The sequence below is a fragment of the Selaginella moellendorffii genome, unplaced genomic scaffold (genome assembly GCF_000143415.4).
Source record: "Selaginella moellendorffii unplaced genomic scaffold, v1.0 SELMOscaffold_82, whole genome shotgun sequence".
Lineage (NCBI taxonomy): Eukaryota > Viridiplantae > Streptophyta > Lycopodiopsida > Selaginellales > Selaginellaceae > Selaginella > Selaginella moellendorffii.
In genome coordinates this window covers 787,778-805,484 of record NW_003314343.1, presented here as the reverse complement: position 1 = coordinate 805,484, position 17,707 = coordinate 787,778, and the positions used below count along the sequence as shown (strand labels likewise).

The following is a 17,707-nucleotide window of genomic DNA, read 5'->3' as shown; positions in this document are numbered from 1 at the left end:
CCGGACACGGACTCACGCCACCCCCGATGTGAATTTACACTAGTGTGCTTCCAACCGTACAAAATAGTGTGGCGGACACGACACCTGAACTGTTCGTTTGCCAGTGCTGGGGATTTCGAACGAGCTATGGGGCACTTTGAGAGAACGCCCGTGGTGTCGTGGACGGCAATGAGCACGCGCTTGCCGTCGGTCACCAGGTCCATGTCTCCGACACGAGCTGGGCTTTAAAAGGTTTTAGCGCTTTTCAACTCCTTAACTCATCAAGCGCCACTTCCAGATGCGAGTGCCCTTTCTCGGCATAATCAAAGCCTGCCAGGTCAGTGGACAGGCGGTTTACCGTTAGTCTTCAGCTGAAAGTCATCTGAAAGCGGCATTCCAGCGGCGCGCCAGTCTTCCTAGCTGCGTCGTCGGTAGCCGCTATCGATCATGCACTTCGAGCTTTGGCTCCGACACCACGCCATACGTTGAAGCCCAGCACTCCCAAGCAAGCTAAACACTTTCTCGCAAGCTCCCTGGCTCCCAGCAGCTCCGATGAAATGTGAGCGTGGACGAGCTTTCCCGTCTCCAAGGCTTCCATTGCTGCACTGGGTGTCAGCTTCTGGAGTGCTCTCGTTCTGCCACCGCAAGCTTGGGTTCCCCCCATCCATCAGGCTACCGCATTTGGAGTGCAAGCTCACTGAGTCCACCGCCAGCGTTATGATGTGGTGTGGCTGGTACTCGGCTACGCGGAGAGCGACGAGGCCGAGCTAGTAGCTTTGGAGCTCATCTGGTGCACGCCACGAGAGCTAGGCCGTCTTCCGAGCTCTCGGACGTAACGGGACTGGCAACACAGTAAAAGCTGGTGAAAGCCTATTCGATTGCACGGAAACTTGGCTCTTGTCGAAGATTTTGACCACACTTGGCATACCTCACCACTATGGGCATGAAGAAGTCCGAAGAGTAGCCGAACTTTACAGCCTGCCTGTCATCTTCGCAGGAGCTCATACAGCCTCGTTGTTTACGCATCCCTGGATCATGCACATTTTCTCAAACAGGCTGAAGCTCGGCTTCCAATGTAGACATACGATCCGACACAAGGCCCAGCTGCACGCCTAGAGCGCCCCTCGAGAGCCCGGGCGGCGACATGACCTGGTGCGTGCTCTTATAAGAGAGTTCCAAGACACCATGCACCTCGAGAAAACAGCGTAAGCCTCTTGGCCACAGTCACCTTTTGCGTACATACTCCACAAAGAGGTAGGAGTCCCAGCTAACAGGTAGAGTGTGAAGAGCTCTCTGCTTCTCAGAGCCGAGTCAGGCCACCACCACAAAAGTCCTGGACGAGCACCAGCTTCGTTGGGGAGTTTTGCTGTTCCTGCGAGTTGCAGTGGAGCCCAGGAGCCCCGGCAGTCCCACCAGCACTGCTACATTGTGATCATCGGGTCCACAAGGCAAGAGCATCAAATTTCCATATCCCCCGTGTGGGCAAATGTTGTTAAGTCGTCTGGTGCTTTTTCCCATTCAACCGCATCAATGCAAAAGCAACACCATTGGGACTCTTGTTTGCAAGTATCAATAATCTTTTGCCCAGTGGAATGTTCACTATGGTGAATCTGTCTGCAAGCCAAAAGATCTTCCAGTTAACTGCAAAATCACTTCGCACCAGTAGAACTTCTTTGGTGCTCTTGTATGAGGCTAGCAATAGCTCTGCCTCGCTCTGGTGTTCTTGCATCTGCCCAGCAAAAAATTTCCACCTTTTTAGCTTCAAAGATGTTGATAACGCCATCAATTGGAACACTTGCTTTGATTTGTAGCTTTCTAGCAGATAGCAGTGTTGCATGTTCCCGAGATGTCCAGAGAGCCATAAATGGACAACCACGTTTGATTGTTAGTGGCTTTAAACCACCCATATCCAGGAAGGACCAGCACGTTATTAATTAAATGCAATAGATATTTGTCAATTTAAGAGATTTCTCTTTTGTCAAATCATTTAGGTTGCTAACATTCCCAAAAAAAACCAATATTCATTCCTTAGAATGTGGAGACCTTCCTAGGGCATTCTTGACGGGACGTACGTAAACCTTGGACGAACCAAATGGAAAGCTCGATCGATTCCAGGGACAGCTGGATCGCCTCCAAACGCGTGGCCAAATCGTCCCTCATTTTCTTGGGCGTTTTTATAGCCAATCGCTAATCATGGCGGTGCTTTTGACTAGTGCCGGTGGATACATGTGGAAGTGGTGGTTTAGCGGCGGTGCGGCAGCCCAATGGGAAGCTGTTACCGCGGCTCACCCACAAGCTCGATGTCTAGTAAGTTCTAGCAGGATCCGGCCCTAACTTTGCGTCTTCTTGCAGCACGGTGCAGTCGTGCTCAACGAAAAGTTTTATGTTGTTGGGGGACGCTGTGAGGACAAATACCTGAGCGATGCGCTGGTAAACTTCTTCTGGTTTGGTGTTTCGTTATGGTGTCGTGAATTTTCCCGGAAGGTTTTCGATTTGAGAAACTCGACTTGGACTCCACTTCCATCCTGTCCTGTGTCTTGTGCCGGGCATCGCTTGGTGAGTTACTGCTCAAGAGCTTGGTGAGTTTTCTTTACGGTGGCTAACACTATCTATCAGGTTGCAAGAGGAACAACGCTGTTTGCTTTCATTGGGATTCCATCAGACGAAAGGTTGCGAGGTATACACAAGGTTTGAGGCCTTTCTGGCTGAGTTTGACTCTACTTGTGTAGTGTACGAGTTTGATGCGATAGAATGCGTGTGGTCACTTTTACCAGTGAGTGGAGAAGCTCCGGTAAGGGGTCTTGTTGTTCCTTACCACTTGAGAAATGTGCTTTTTCCCTATGATGCTATAGCCTGGAACGCGTGGTCACTCAGCTACCTTGGTTGGGAGCAAAGTATGGGTGTATGGTGGCGAGGATTTTCACGGTCGAATGCTTCACGACGTCCACGTCTTTGATCTGGATACGAAGGAGTGGGAACGTGTGGTTACAAGGTCCGAGTTGTTTGTTCATGTAACCTCACCTCGTGATCTTCTTTCGCTGTTCATAGTGGCATGCTTCCACCGGGGCTTTGTTTTCATGGCGATGCTTCCTTCAACAGCAATTATCTCTACCTTTTCTCTGGCTGTGACCATAAGCTGTACACGTTGGATCTTAAAACTGTGAGCAAGCCACGGTTTTTGCCGAGAACTCACTGGTGAGTCGCTGTTGCGCAGAAACAATGGTCGTCCGCGCCCCTGGAGTTTCCTGCTGCGCCAACGTCCATCGCTGCGGCTACTGGATCTGGAGACGAATGCTACATCGTTGGTGGTAGGCGATTCTAGTTTCTATATCATTTTCACCAATGTGCTTGCACACAGGCCTGGTTCCTCAAACGATGCTGTTGAACATGAAGGCGATGAAGTGGACTCCCGTGTGCGTGGAGCCTCGGCTGCCTCGCGAGGTATCATTCAGACTTCGTGTGCGTGAGACGCTTTTGAACGGCAACTCACATCATTTGCAGGGCCTGAGCCTAGTGTACGCGAAGATCAAAGACCAAGCTTGTCTCATTGCGTCGGGAGGTGATCACGGTGAGGTATGTGATGACCAGCTCTTGCCAGCACGATTTGAGGCATTTTCCCTGCAGCTGAGCGTGTTGAAGCTCGATACCATGAAGTCCTACCCGGCTACGCCACCCAAAGCAGATTTGCCAAGCTACTGCCGCGTCAGGGACAGGGATGGTTCAGTTCTAGGGACTGTCTCCGTTCCGGAAGGAGGAAAACCGGTAGCGGACGTTGTAGGAGCCATTGAACACCTGACGGGTCAGGCAGGTCTGCTGCAAAGGAATGGAGTGGCTCTGACTCGGGGCGATCTGGTCTATCCCGGAGAGGAGCTAGACTTTTACGGCGTGCTCAAGCCTGGCAACTTGGAACTGGAATCCATGGATCTATGCGCCTGCAAGCGTTTCTTGTCCCGGATGAACGTCACGGTTATGAGGGGAGAAGGATGGCTAGTGCCTCTGATGGAATTTGACGCAGAGCCCTTTGTGTGGACGTGGGATGTCACACGAGACGCCACGATGAGCTATCTGTGGCGGCACGGTGTGCCGAGGCACAGCATGCTGAGAGTCCAGTACCTAGTGAACCTTGAAAGGGAAAGGGAGCACGTATCGTGCATCTCCAACGCAAACTTTCCATTCAAGCTCGAGTTCGAGCTCCAGACAGTCCTGGGGAACGTCCTTGGTGAGGGCACCGCGATCGGTTTCTGGATGGAGGAAACGATGAGTGACGAGCTGCTCTACAAGGCTATGGTGGCTTGCCTGGGTTTGAACATCAGGAACCCAACGCTCAAGCCGTGGATGGTGGTGTCGGACCTCAAGGACGAGTGGCATTTTGCGTGGATGAACGGGAAGAACATGTTCGTGTGCAAGGCGTCCAGACGGAGCCAAGGAATTGGTATCATCCGCGACCTCGGCCACGATTACAACCGGGTCACCAACAACGAGGTTCCTGGCTTGTTTTCCAACTTGCCGGCAGTGACCAGTCGGGATCCAGTGCGCGTGGTGTGCGAGAACCCCGTGCGCTCGCGGCCGTTCCTCTACGGGAGGGGCGTGAATGAAGCTGGTGAGGTCGAAGTGTGGAAGCTGGATGGTAGCCTGCGCTGGACGATCACCCAGGAAGAGGCTGACGAGTACAACATGCTTTGCGCAAAGGCGGGTGACACGGGACTGTGATCAGGCATCAGTATTTAATTCGAGAGTGTATTTATTAGAAATTTCATGAGATCCAAAGGAGCTTTTAATGATGCCTAGCATTTATCGCTGCCTTTATTCTAAAAGCATTTTGATGCATTCTCTTTTATTTTAAATTAAAAGTGTGAGGTTTGGCTATAATGCATATTAGGGTGATGATTGGTTTCAATCTGCCTTTTTATGTTAATATTAACGTAATAGGATTTTAATAATTTTTGGATTTGTTTCAATTTGGATTATTTGCTCTTGTATATAAATTAAAGTTTTTGGGTTAATTTATATGCATATTTATGTATTCCATTTCTATATTCCATGCACTCATATTGGTGGAGGTGAAAAGCAATCTTAATTATTCTTAAGAATTAATTAAATTTGAATTTTAGTTAATTAAATCTAGCTTTTGCATCATCTAAATCTCACTCTATAGTTTTTTCAATTTCTTCTTTTTTACTTTTTCCTTTTTGTTCATCTTTATAACAAAGCAATATCTTCCTCCTTTAACTTAAGAGCAATAGTTGGTGCAATTGCTCAATGTTATGTGGTTGTAGTTAAATAATCATACTCAATTAATAATTGTATTTATGGCATGTTGTAGAACTCTTTTGCTCTTATTACTTTTGTTACTAATCCTTGTGTTCAGTTGAAGTTCTTATGTAGGAATCTCTTGCTTGCAAGAAAGCATAGTGAATTGTAAGCAACCAAAGTTGAATGATTCAAGAGATGATTTATAGGGTTTAAATATAAAGAGAAAAGGCCCATAAATAAAAGTTCACCCTTTTTTTTCAATTGGTTAAGGGTTTTGGGATACTTAGAGTTAAGTGTTTTTGGGTTTAAATAGTAATAGGCTAAATGACTTTCTTAAGAAGTTCAAATTCAGGAGTTTACAAAATCCTAGAGATGACATGTATTATTGATTCAATCATTTTACAATGATTGCTACATATCATTTTTGGGATGATATTTAGCATTTGCATAAGTTTCTTATGTGTTTTTAAAGGATGGTGTTATAGTAATACAATGGTTTAAGTGTAGCCATTTATATGGATTGAAACATTCTCTCATATGTCTTCAAGTGCATATTTGGATATGTTGACAATTGTGATAATGTTTTTTTTAATTACATTGTTTTCATCAAGGGTTATTTGCAATTTAGCATTTGTTTCTAAAACTTCTTGCTTTATATGGAGCTAAATATATTGAAGAGGATCAAGTTGGAAATGTTGTGGTTAACACTTCGTCAAGATTTTGTGGGATTTTATATGCACTTACTCTAGCCACCTTTGATAATGTTTTTCATATGATACAACGTTATAAAACATCACTTCTTCCACTTCTCACTACATGCTCTTTAACTCCATTTCATATGGGAGATGGTTATGTTCTAATGAAGGTTGATGTTACTATTACTCAAGTTCAAGAACAAGGGTGAGGATGTGGTTGTAGCCATGATGTTTATTATTAAGCATATGATGAGGTTGGTCACATATATCAACATTGTTGGCATTTTCTAAATTAACGTACTTGTGAAGACTTTGGTGTCAACAACGTTTTATTAGTGTTATTGTAAATGAAATGTTTGGACAAACTAATAGGATACATCACCAATCTATTTCAAAACTCAATAGGGCCTAACATATCTTGGTAACAACTTCTGAGACAAAGACTCCTTAGCATTCAAGTTTTAGGAAGATAGCCATACATAATCTTCTATTTAATAAGATACATCTTAACAATGCTGATCCTTATTATATTGATATTTATTTTGAGTTTTGCCCATCACCTCAGTAGCTCTAGACCAACCTTGGTGTAGCTGCTCTACATAAGTCTAAATAACTTGCACTTCGGACATTAGTTTCAATAAAACAATCTATTAAGGAACCTTACGAACATTCCCTTGCAACATCTTCTATGGAGAATAGTTAATAGCGTTGTGAAATATGTTGGTATAACAAATTTCTACTGTATCCAAATGCTCAACCCAATCACATTGGTTTACCGTGATATAAAACCATAGATAATCCTCAACTTGAGCATTCACATGTTCGGTTTGCCCATAAATTTTAGAATGATAAGTTGTACTAAACTTCAACTTAATACTGAATAACTGGAATAGTGTGCCCTAAAACTTTTTCGTAAATCTTGAATTTCTATCTAAGATTATCTCTTTAGGAAGACTATGAACCCGTACCACTTCATGGAAAAAAAAGCTTTGCCATTTACTTTACATTCATTATTTCCACAATTGGAATGAAGTGTACAATCTTTGATAACCAATCCACAACTACCATCAAAGTATTATAATGGTGAAGTCAAGTGTTATACTCTAAAATGGTCAAGCTAGTATTAGAATACATTGCAACTTCCTAGCCTGCTTTTGAGTTCTTCACTTATATTATTGGCAGAATGGACATAATCCACTACATTGCCTTCTATACCAAACCAAAAAAATCCCTTTTTCAATGAAGCAAGAGTCTTTCGTTTACCACTATATCCTGCTGCCGAAACATCATAATCTTCCTACAGAAATAATTGTTGCAAATCTTTGGAGGGAAAATACAATCTTTCTTATTTATAGTAAATAAATCCATCCCGAACTGAGAAGTAAAGCTTTGCATTGGCATGACTAGCAACTTTCACCACTTTGCTACTAGAGTTCTGCTTTGTCAACTCCACATAGTGCAAGATTACCTTCACCAATAGATCATTTTCATATGAAGCATAACCATCCTCCAACCAGTCCAAACTGATTGCCGACATTGCCCAAAATTGAGCCTGACAACTCAACTCATCTAAAACAATATTGTTTTTACCAGATTTATAGATGATATCAATATCAAATCTAGTGAGTTTTATTTGCTAATGAGCATGCTTGGGCATAACCTTTGGCTACATAGCAAAATAACTTAGTGTGTTACTATCCATATAAACCTTGGTATGTACCCAAATAGTTTCTTTAGTGTTCCAATGCCAATACTATAGCAAATATATCTTTCTCGTGCATTGGCCATCTTTATTAGGTTTCATCCAATTTCTTGGAATAAAATACAATGAACAACCATATTGCCTTAAAGTAATACTAACTATATTGTTACAATTTTATTGCAACATGGCACATATAGCATAGCTAGATGCATCACAATGCACTTTAAAGGGTTTATTAAGATTTGCAATCCTAAGAATAGGAATTATAATCAATATTTCCTTTAATTGTACAAAAACACACTAACAAGCTAGTGTTTAATGAAATGGTATACTACATTTAGTTAACTTAGTTAATAGAAGAGCAATATTTGCAAAACTACAAACAAACTTGCAAAAATATCCACCCAAACCGAGAAAAGAACAAACATTTAATACAGTAGTCAGGACTTCCCAAGACTTTATTGCTTCCACTTTTTTTGGATCCACCTCAATTATGCCACCACTAACTATATGCCCAAGAAAGTTTATATGCAATTGTCCAAAAGCACATTTACTTTCCTTAGCATATAGTTCATGTTCATGCAATTTCTGAAACACTAACTCCATAAATAATCCTTCAATATTTCACTAAAGACTAGAACATCATTGATATATATGATAACAAATATGTCCAAATAAACTTTGAATATTCTATCCATAAATTGTACTAAATAATAATATCTATTATTAGTGTATGGGTGATATTTGCTTAGCTTTCAATCTTAACAACTTTACTAAGTCTTATATCAAGCATTACTTGGATTTGGTGTCCATGAACAAAGCCTACAAGATACATCAACAGATCAATGCTTGTATTGCTTGTAAAAAAATCTTAAGGAAAGTAACTCACCTCCTCTTTCTTGTAGTTTGCATTAACCTTTAACTTCACCTTCACCATCTTCCCTTATAACATTAACATGAGACCTTATCTTATACTTGTTGAGTCATTCCAAGAATTTATATCCTACCTCTCCACAATAGAAGCAATGACTCACACTACTCAATAGAAGTAAGTTTTGCAAGTTGCTACTGTTTGTACCCACTAAGAGGAGGAATATGTAAGCAACTAAATTTTCCATTCTACTTTAGTCATTTAACCACATATTGGACCACATGAAGGAGTCTCAATCACAACTTCCATAAATTCCTATTCTAAACTTAGAGACTTGCTAGCCTCGAGAATGGCATCTATGCCACTTAACATTTACACTTGATCCAAGTGCTCCATATATTCAATCCTATAACCAACACTAAAGGTATTACCAACAAATCAACCCATTACGCTAAGGGTAGGCCCATTCACTTTTGTCATAGGGTATTCCCCATGTTTCTTGGCATCCTAAGGGTGCTAAGATGTGGTCAAGGGAGGATCACTCATGGATGGATGGCTTCATCTTTGGGGAACGGGACTATGATGCAGGTGGTGTTGGACCACTAATTCCCTAATGTCCCTTCTTCCATCCCCACTAAGTCCCTTTTTATTCACGGTTGTGCTCGCTAACACCGCCACTAGGTTAAGGCTCAAATGCCCAACCACTAAGTCTGTAGCGCATGTGATCATGGGATGAGATTTAGATATACTGTCACCGTGGATCTTTGGAACCTTGGGGGATAAATGGGGATAAAATAGCCACTAAGGGCTTTCTCATCAAGCAATTGCCCCTTTTCCAGTTGGCTTAAGGGGAGAGAGATAAGGTGCGCTACAGTTGGTATTGGAGCAAATGGCACAAGTTCGATTCCCATTAATTAGTGGTTACCTAAAATATAATATACCCTTGAGCAAGGTATATTTCTACCCCTAAATTTGAAATCGTACGTATTGGGCATCCATGCATACGTCCTTCCTCTTGTGTGGAGTATCCACGGACTCTTGTGTGGAGTATCCACGGACGAAGGTATCCACTGTGGGACTGCGGTACGGGTGGATGACTAGTTGCCTCACATGGAATAGCTGGTCTACACAATGGAAGGATTGGTAGATTGAGTGCGGAAATGGAAATATAATATACCCTTGAGCAAGGTATATTCCTACCCCTAAATTTGAAATTGTACGTATTGGGCACGGACGAAGGTATCCACTGTGGGACTGCGGTACGGGTGGATGACTAGTTGCCTCACATGGAATAGCTGGTCTACACAATGGAAGGATTGGTAGATTGAGTGCGGAAATGGAAATATAATATACCCTTGAGCAAGGTATATTCCTACCCCTAAATTTGAAATTGTACGTATTGGGCATCCATGCGTACGTCCTTCCTCTTGTGTAGAGTATCCACGGACGAAGGAATAGCCACTAAGGGCTCTCTCATCAAGCAATTGCCCCTTTTCCAGTTGGCTTAAGGGGAGAGAGATAAGGTGGGACTTTGTATGGATATACTGTCACCGTGGATCCTTGGAACCTTGGGGGATAAATGGGGATAAAATAGCTACTAAGGGCTCTCTCATCAAGCAATTGCCCCTTTTCTAGTTAGCTTAAGGGGAGAGAAATAAGGTGCGCTACAAAGTCCCACTATATTCTGGGATTTCTTCACCATGTGATTGTATCTTTGATCACTATATTAGAAGATTGCTCTTTTTCCTTTCCATAGTTTGGGACTTTAGGATGACATTTCAAAACACCATGGCCCTACATGAGCCTTATGGGCACTCTCCCCACCTTCTACTTTTAAATGCTCTAGCCATGTGGCTAGAGCAAGGTTCCAATAAGTCATGCTAAATATCCAAGTAAGTAGTGCCACCCACACTTAGATTGGGAGTATCGACTATTTGATCTTTTAGGGGAGTTAGAAGTGGCTCTTAAACACTTCACCAAGCTATCTAATTTGTTTGTCTATATTCATTTTAACCTTGGATTCTTCAATGGTTATATCATCACCCAACATGTGGGTATAGCCTTCTTTGGTCACACTGGCTTTTCTTAGCCAAACTAGCTCCACTAGAGTCTTCCCTCTATTATACTTTTAGAGCTCACTAAAACCCTAGGGTCTAGGAGATGAACACTTTGGGTTTTCACCCTCGGACTCGGACTCGAATTCAATCTTAGTCTTGTTCTCGGTCTCGGTCTTGACCTTGAATTCCATGTCGAGTCCATCTCAAACTCCATGTTGAATCCATCTTGGACTCCATCTCGAACTCTATATCAGGTCCATTTCGGACTCCATCTTGGATTCATCTCAAACTCCTTCTCGGGTCCATCCCAAACTCCTTTTCGGGTCCATCTCGGACTCTCTATCAAGTCTATCTCAAACTCCTTCTCGAACTCCATCTCGACATTTCTATGTGTTATGTATTAGTCCTCTTATGTCCCTTTTTTAGAGACTCGCTTACTGCTTGTTACATGCTTGTTCTTGAACACTTCATTGGGAGTTTCACTCCCACTCTCAACTATCCAAATCGGAGCTCTTGGTCCAAATGTGTTACACTCATTTAGCTTCTGCTTTGGCCACCACCATATAACACCCTTTTGGTTCCATTTTGGGGTTTAGAGATTTGTGTTTCACATAGATGAAGTTCGATGTCCTCATTGAATGATAAATCATTTTATAAAGTAATACTATCAAGTATTACCCTTTCCATCCTTAACACCAAGCCAATATTCGTTGATGGTTCGACACTGAACGCTCACCATACTTTACCTATCTTTTAAGGAGCATAGTCTCTCCAATATAAAGACTCATTCGACTATTTGTGGTGGTTCTCTCCTTTTATTGATTTAGTTCTCATTAAACCCGTAAAAGACACTTTCTCTATATCAATCCCATTACTCATTCTTGAATAGTTTTAGTTTTTATCGATATAACTATTACATTTTAGAATTTTAACTTCTCAAAGTCAATTTCTTGGGTGTCTTTGACACTTTGCATTGTATATATTGTGCAAACTCCACTTCCTTATCCTAGGAAGTTCTTTATTTGAGGGCACTATCATCCTCTTTTTTATTTTATGCCACTTTTAACACTAAGTTTCAATTATCATAATTTGTGCTACAGTTATTCACAGCCTTATCATTTGGTTACCTTGTCACTCCTTCCTTTAGAGCTTCCACTTTCACTAAATCGGAGCTTTTAAAAATCCATCCTATTGCCTTTCCCACAATCCATTATCATCTAACATATTAGTGTTCCTCACCTAATTTTACCATTTGGATTTCGTTCAATGATTCTAGTGGCCCTTTCTTAACCACTAATCTTTTAATTTTATCAATCACACTCTTACTAATAGTTCAAATCAACTTTTTGAACTAAAAATCTTAATCCTTAACCAAATAAAGATTTTGCCTTTGTTTAGCCACAAGATCATGAGGCAAAGGTTGAGGAAAGTCTGAAGGCACTCATAGGTGTTGAGGAGTGTTTGCATTCTGGAGTTTACAATAAAGACTACTTGCAGTTAGCAAAGTCTATCATACAAAAGCATCCTATTTAGATGAATTTTGATCTTTAATCTGGTTTTCTCAATTTGGTTAAACTATACTTTATAAAAATATTTAAAATACTCCTAAGCTACAAAGAGTCTGAGAAAAAAGGAGAAGCATCAAAATCTATCTTGCTTGTTGGTGTTCTATATGGACTAAAGTCACTGTGATGTTCTCACATCCTTCAGAAGCTGCTACCCTAAACCAGTATCAAGGAATTAACAGGAACAGTTATGAATGTAATTCATGTGGACAATATTTAGAACTAACCAGCTTTGGGGTCACACTAGACAGTTAATTCCCCAGCCTTTTATTTTATCCTCCATTGTCCTCCAAGCGCTTCGCAAAGCTCTTGTCCTCGTGAAGTGCAGCATTATTTTCTTCCTCTAAAGAGTTTTTTCTATGGATCATCCAGGTTGGTTGCTGTGGATCAAGCCATGGCATCTCCTGCGAGCATTGTCTGAGGGTCTGGGCTTAGGCTCCGACTATCTCGAGAGGGAATTTGGTAAGCACCAAGCAGCGCTGGAACTCAACTATTATCCTCCTTGCCCGAGCCCCGAGCTCGCAATCAGACTGAGCAGTCATTCCGACGTTGGTGGTCTCACCATTCTCTTGCAGGAAAATGATGTCGTGGGAGTCCAAGTTAAGTTCCAAGACAAGTGGAAGACGGTCGGGTCGATTCCCTGTGCTCTTGTTGTCGATCAGCTTCAGGCAAGTTTAACAACAGTTTTGAGACTCCTTTGGTGAATGCAAAGCTGAAGAGAATCTTCCGACGTTAGAGTTTCTCCGATTCCCAAACTTTTAGACCGGCACCTACAACCACGTGAAGAACCTCTACTCCAAGAACTCGCATATCAGTCACGCACAAGTGGGAACCATCTGTGGCCTTCTTTTCTCGCGGCTGCAACAACGTGAAGAAGATCTCTCGCTGGATTCCTAGAGCTTCAAGGCCGCACTCAAGGCTTGTGGGAATCTGTTGGCTTTGGAGGCCGTGAGATGGATCCACGGTTGCGTTTTACGAACCTCGCTGGTGGACACGTATGGGAAGTGTGGAGGCATGGTGGAAGCTCGGCATGCTTTCGACTCCGGGTGGAAGTCTCGAATGCTTTGATTGGGGGATAGGGAACTACAAGCTCGCGAGCTCTTCGATCAAATGCGTGACGAGAAGAAATGAGAGCCGAACGGGATCACTTTCGCGTCGGTTCTCTCTCAGCTTGCAGCCATGCTGAGCTGGTCGAGAGAGGGATGGCGATCTTCTCGTCCACTACGTTCTCAGCATACCCGAGTATCAGCGTGTTCCAGAGTGCCAGATTATGGTCTGGAAGAGCCCCTGAGCGTTCAATAAACTTCCACAATCTGTGTAACCAAGGTCTGGCTGGCCGTTTTCCAAGTACCCCAGCATCAACGAAACCAGCGAAACCAGGTCATGCTGCGAAAACTCACCCACACCGAACGATAGCGTACATGTCGATCAGCGAGCTGGCCACGAATATATCTAGCTCATGCTTGTCTGAAGCTTGAGAACGGAGATCCATGCCTTTCTCCAGCGTCCCTGCTTTCACGAACCATCTTCCAACTCTTTGCTGCCTTCTTCCTTGCCTGCTATGCCTTAAGAGCAGCAACAAAGGTCCTGTCATTTGTCATCCATGACAGTGGTGCCTGTAAAGCCAGTGCCTCTTCCCCGCTTTCCAGCATCAGTGCCGCCCAAGAGACCACCATCCCCGTAAAAACTCTCTCAGCTTCCACCAAGTTGCCACACACTATCCATACAAGCTCACCAGCGTGTTTGCAACGTAGAAATCGTGCCCGCTCTCCGCTGCATCGCCATGGATTTTTGTCGCGAGATCCACGTCGCCGGAGCTGCCACACGCCTTCAACGCCGCAACAAGGACGGGAATCGCCACAATCTTCGCCTCCTGTCCCAGGCCTTAGATCACAACCAAGTCGAAATCGCGAGAAATCTGCAAGAACAAGACGCACTGAGCGGAGCTCTCCAGAAAGAACGCACCGATAGCCTACATTTTCCGCCAGAGGGAAGGGAATTTCTGGCACATCCTCCAATCGAGCGGCATCTTAGAGAAACCCTCCCTTTTTTAATTTAAGTATGGATCGGATATGTTTCTTGACAATATATGGGTCTGAAAGGTGCTGGTTTTGGACTCCAGGTGGCTTCAAGATCGGCATGAGGCTTGGGTTGATCCCTTTCCTGGAGAGCATGGCTGCCATCTATGATCTCTATGTATTCAGCTGCTCTTCATAGTCCTATTGTAGTGGCATTGTCTACAATATAAAGTTGAGGCTATCCTCGGGACGAATTCTAAGATAATGTTGCCGGGACGATTGCAGGTCTTATACGGATCCAAGCATCGATAGGGTCATGTCTCTGAAAGACATTTGTTCCGTGATAATGGTTGACAGGGATTGCAAGTGAACGGTGTGGCTTGATGATGATGAGTATTACTGGCTGGTCCAGCCAAACAATGGCTTTGTGGTTCCTCAGTACGATGGGGAGGACGAGGAGGATCGAGTGCTGGAAGGGTTTGTGCCGCTTCTCACCGCTCTGGCCAAACTGGATGACTTCGCTCTGGCGATTGAGGGGCTGGCGAGTGTAAGCTGGTTGACGAGGAGCTCAAATTTGGAGAGATTGATGGGGAAATTGTTTCGGAAGGGTTATTGTGTGATTATTATTCTGACTTTGGTATACGCACAGGTGAGGGAATGGTTCATGAACGCCATGCTCATGTGGAGGGATTATTATAAATATAATCCACTGTGGATAGAATTCATGTGTATTGATAGAAAGCTGTTGGAAGACCCTGAATTTAAGAAGCAAGTGCAGCTACATTGAAAGTTCTAAGAATTCTTGCTCATGTCCCAAGTTCTTCCGGCACAGATTGCTCCTCTTGGTGGCCTTTCCAAGCAAAGGAGGTATGCATTCTTCCAAAACAAAGTAAAATCTTCAGGCTACATACCATTGCTGTTGCTACTGCTAACAATGTTTTGTTGTTACTTGCGCTGTTAAGTATTTTAACAGTTATTAGTTAGCTAAAAAATCTTAACTAAAAGCATTTTAGGTAACTTTTAAGTTTTACACGTGGCACTTTTTGTGGCGCGTCAAATGGCTATGGATGACGATGAGTGTATGAATCAATGGCTGCCAGTGTGGCGGGACTCGCTTCCGGCCGCCAGGAACTCGCATTTGGCGTCACTCTCGTCCACAGGAGCAGCGCCAGCCGCCTGGTGAGCTTCAAACCGGCGCGTTTGATCACAGCTTGCGCGGATGATCCCTCCAATTCTTCCACAGGTTCGCCCAAGCGGCAGCCGGAGCAGCCGCCACTGTCGCTCAGCCTGGAGAATGTGAACCCGGTGGATCTGGGTCGAAAGTCGAGGAAGGCTTTCGACGATGTGTGGCAGCGGATCAAGGATCTGGGTCAGTTCACGGGCTCGTCCAGGCCCCGGGATGGGGATGACAATGTGCTCGTTGGCGGCCCAATGTGCGAATTCACCATCCCAAACGCCGAGTTTACGACGCTGCTGGTCGTGGGAGCTACCAGTCGCGTTGGCCGGGTTCTCATCCGGAAGCTCCAGCTGCGAGGATACAAAGTTAAGGTAGAGTCTCTTCTTCTCTTGGCATTTGCCTCTAATGGGCAAATGTTTGAGGCATTTTGGTTTCTCTAAAATTCATTCTTTTGTGAAGGCTTTGGTACGAAATGCCGATCCCGAGACTTTGGAGATGCTGCCTCGCTCGGTGCAAATCGTTGTGGGCGATTTGGGAGAGCCGGAGACGCTGAAAGCAGCGGTCGAAGGTTGCAACAAGATCATCTGCTGTGCCGCTGCGCGATCATATATTACTGCTGATCTCTACAGAGTTGACAACAAGGGGGTCCAAAATCTATCAACAGCATTCCAGGTTTGCGTAAGCTTGCTTTGCCAGAAGTTCTCATGTGTTTTTGTTTGTGTGCGTAGGATTACAATCACAGGTTAGCACAAACTCGTGCTGGGCGGAGTAGCAAGAGCAAACTTGTTGTGGCGAAATTCAGCAAGGCAAAGGAGGTGGATTCCTGGGAGATGAGGAGAGGTGAAGCTTTTGGTGGCTACGATCCCTCCTCAAAGTATCAGGTGAATTTTGGTGGAACTTTGGACGTGGATGAAAACAACAATGCCGACTTCTCAGGTACGTGTTTTGTTACCAGGGAGTAGCAAAGAGTTATAGTTTCTCGTTGTCTCAGGGTTTGTACCCAGCAGAGGTGGCTACGTAGAAATGGTGAAAAGCTTATCGTTTCCTTCGGGTTTTACTCTTGACAGGTGGGAAAGTTTTGCGAAGTTCTCTCTTTTCTCATCTTCATTGTGTGGCTGGTTCCATTTCGTGCTTACAGATACGAAGGTCTAGTTTTATGTGTTTGTGGCGACGGTAAGATTTACAGCCTCATTCTCGAGACCAGTGGTGGAGAATACGACGCTCCTAGAAGACGTTACTATGCAAGATTCTTGACACGGCTTGGCTATAGTAGGGTATGGGTCATGGTTTACTTTCTCACTCATTAACTCTCGTTTTTGCAGATTAGAATACCCTTCACAAAGTTCAGGCCTATGAACGAAGAAGATCCACCACTTGATTTGTTCTTGGTGGATAAGCTGGCCATAAGATTTGAGCCGAGAAAACAAGTAAGCTCTAGAATGGTACATTAGTCGCTATAAAAGGAGTTTCTTTACTTTGTTAGAGATCTTCGTTTTTAGCAACAGGAGAAACTAGCAGTTTTAAGCTGCTAGTGGACTACATCAAAGCTCTCCCTGTAAGTGCACTTTGCATTCTATCTTTCGGTCCTTTTGATTCACACTGGTTCTTGTATTTCAGACGGGAGAAGAGACTGATTTCATTCTAGTCTCTTGCTCTGCAGCTGGGGTTGAGGGTGAAAGCAGAGAGAAACTTCTTAGAGCGAAACAGGTATTGCATGCTTCACAGTGCCTTTAACTTTCGGTTTTCTTCTTTCCAAAATAGGCTGGAGAAGCAGCACTGAGAAACTCTGGACTTGGATACACAATTATACGTCCTGGTCCACTCATGGTATTGGTACCATTTGTCTTGCAAACCTTTTTTACTAGATCATGTTTCAGGAGGAACCTGGGGGACAACGAGCACTAGTGTTTGATCAAGGGAATCGAATTACACAGGTAGGCTCTTCGTTCTTCTGTCTCTGTTTTCCAGGCAAAGCATCTCAAACTTTGCAAACGCAGGGAATTAGCTGCGCAGACGTTGCAGATGTTTGTGTCAAAGCTTTGCACGATCCAACAGCCAGGAACAAGAGCTTTGACGTGAGCTTCGATTTTAATGATCTTCTTTCCAGAGCTCTAAGAATTTCTTTTTACAAGCAGGTCTGTTACGAGTACACTCCTGAGGCTGGACAAGGCTTGTATGAACTGGTAAAAAAGAAATTTTTACATTTGGCGAGTCCTTGTTCCTTTTGCCGATTTAACTTGGAGATTCATTCCAGGTTGCTCATGTTCCTGACAAATCAAACAACTATTTGACGCCAGCACTATCTGTTTTGGAGAAGAACACTTGAAAGATTTATGTAATAAATTGTTGAAAAATAAAAAGAAAAAGAAAAAAAACCATGTTTGTATACA

At 43.6% G+C, this 17,707-nt stretch overlaps 2 protein-coding genes across 3 annotated transcripts; both read left to right on the top strand.

Moving 5' to 3' along the window:
* Nucleotides 1-2,172: 2,172 nt before the first annotated feature.
* LOC9630254 lies at nucleotides 2,173-4,689 on the top strand. Its single transcript, XM_002987558.1, has 11 exons — nucleotides 2,173-2,286; nucleotides 2,332-2,409; nucleotides 2,464-2,535; nucleotides 2,596-2,656; nucleotides 2,709-2,770; nucleotides 2,832-2,971; nucleotides 3,028-3,139; nucleotides 3,194-3,287; nucleotides 3,338-3,420; nucleotides 3,481-3,552; nucleotides 3,604-4,689. Exons 1-11 carry the CDS (start codon nucleotides 2,173-2,175, stop codon nucleotides 4,687-4,689), a joined length of 1,974 nt encoding a protein of 657 aa, XP_002987604.1.
* A 10,496-nt stretch (nucleotides 4,690-15,185) lies between these two features.
* Nucleotides 15,186-17,707, top strand: LOC9630252. Of its 2 annotated transcripts, XM_002987556.2 has the most exons (13): nucleotides 15,186-15,688; nucleotides 15,777-15,989; nucleotides 16,046-16,253; nucleotides 16,309-16,384; nucleotides 16,456-16,591; nucleotides 16,640-16,744; nucleotides 16,801-16,872; nucleotides 16,935-17,024; nucleotides 17,079-17,144; nucleotides 17,195-17,251; nucleotides 17,315-17,392; nucleotides 17,453-17,500; nucleotides 17,572-17,707. In XM_002987556.2, exons 1-13 carry the CDS (start codon nucleotides 15,230-15,232, stop codon nucleotides 17,641-17,643), a joined length of 1,680 nt encoding a protein of 559 aa, XP_002987602.1. In that variant the 5' UTR covers nucleotides 15,186-15,229; the 3' UTR covers nucleotides 17,644-17,707. The 2 variants fall into 2 exon arrangements, with proteins under 2 accessions (XP_002987602.1, XP_024517149.1); XM_024661381.1 differs by having other exon boundaries at nucleotides 17,195-17,392.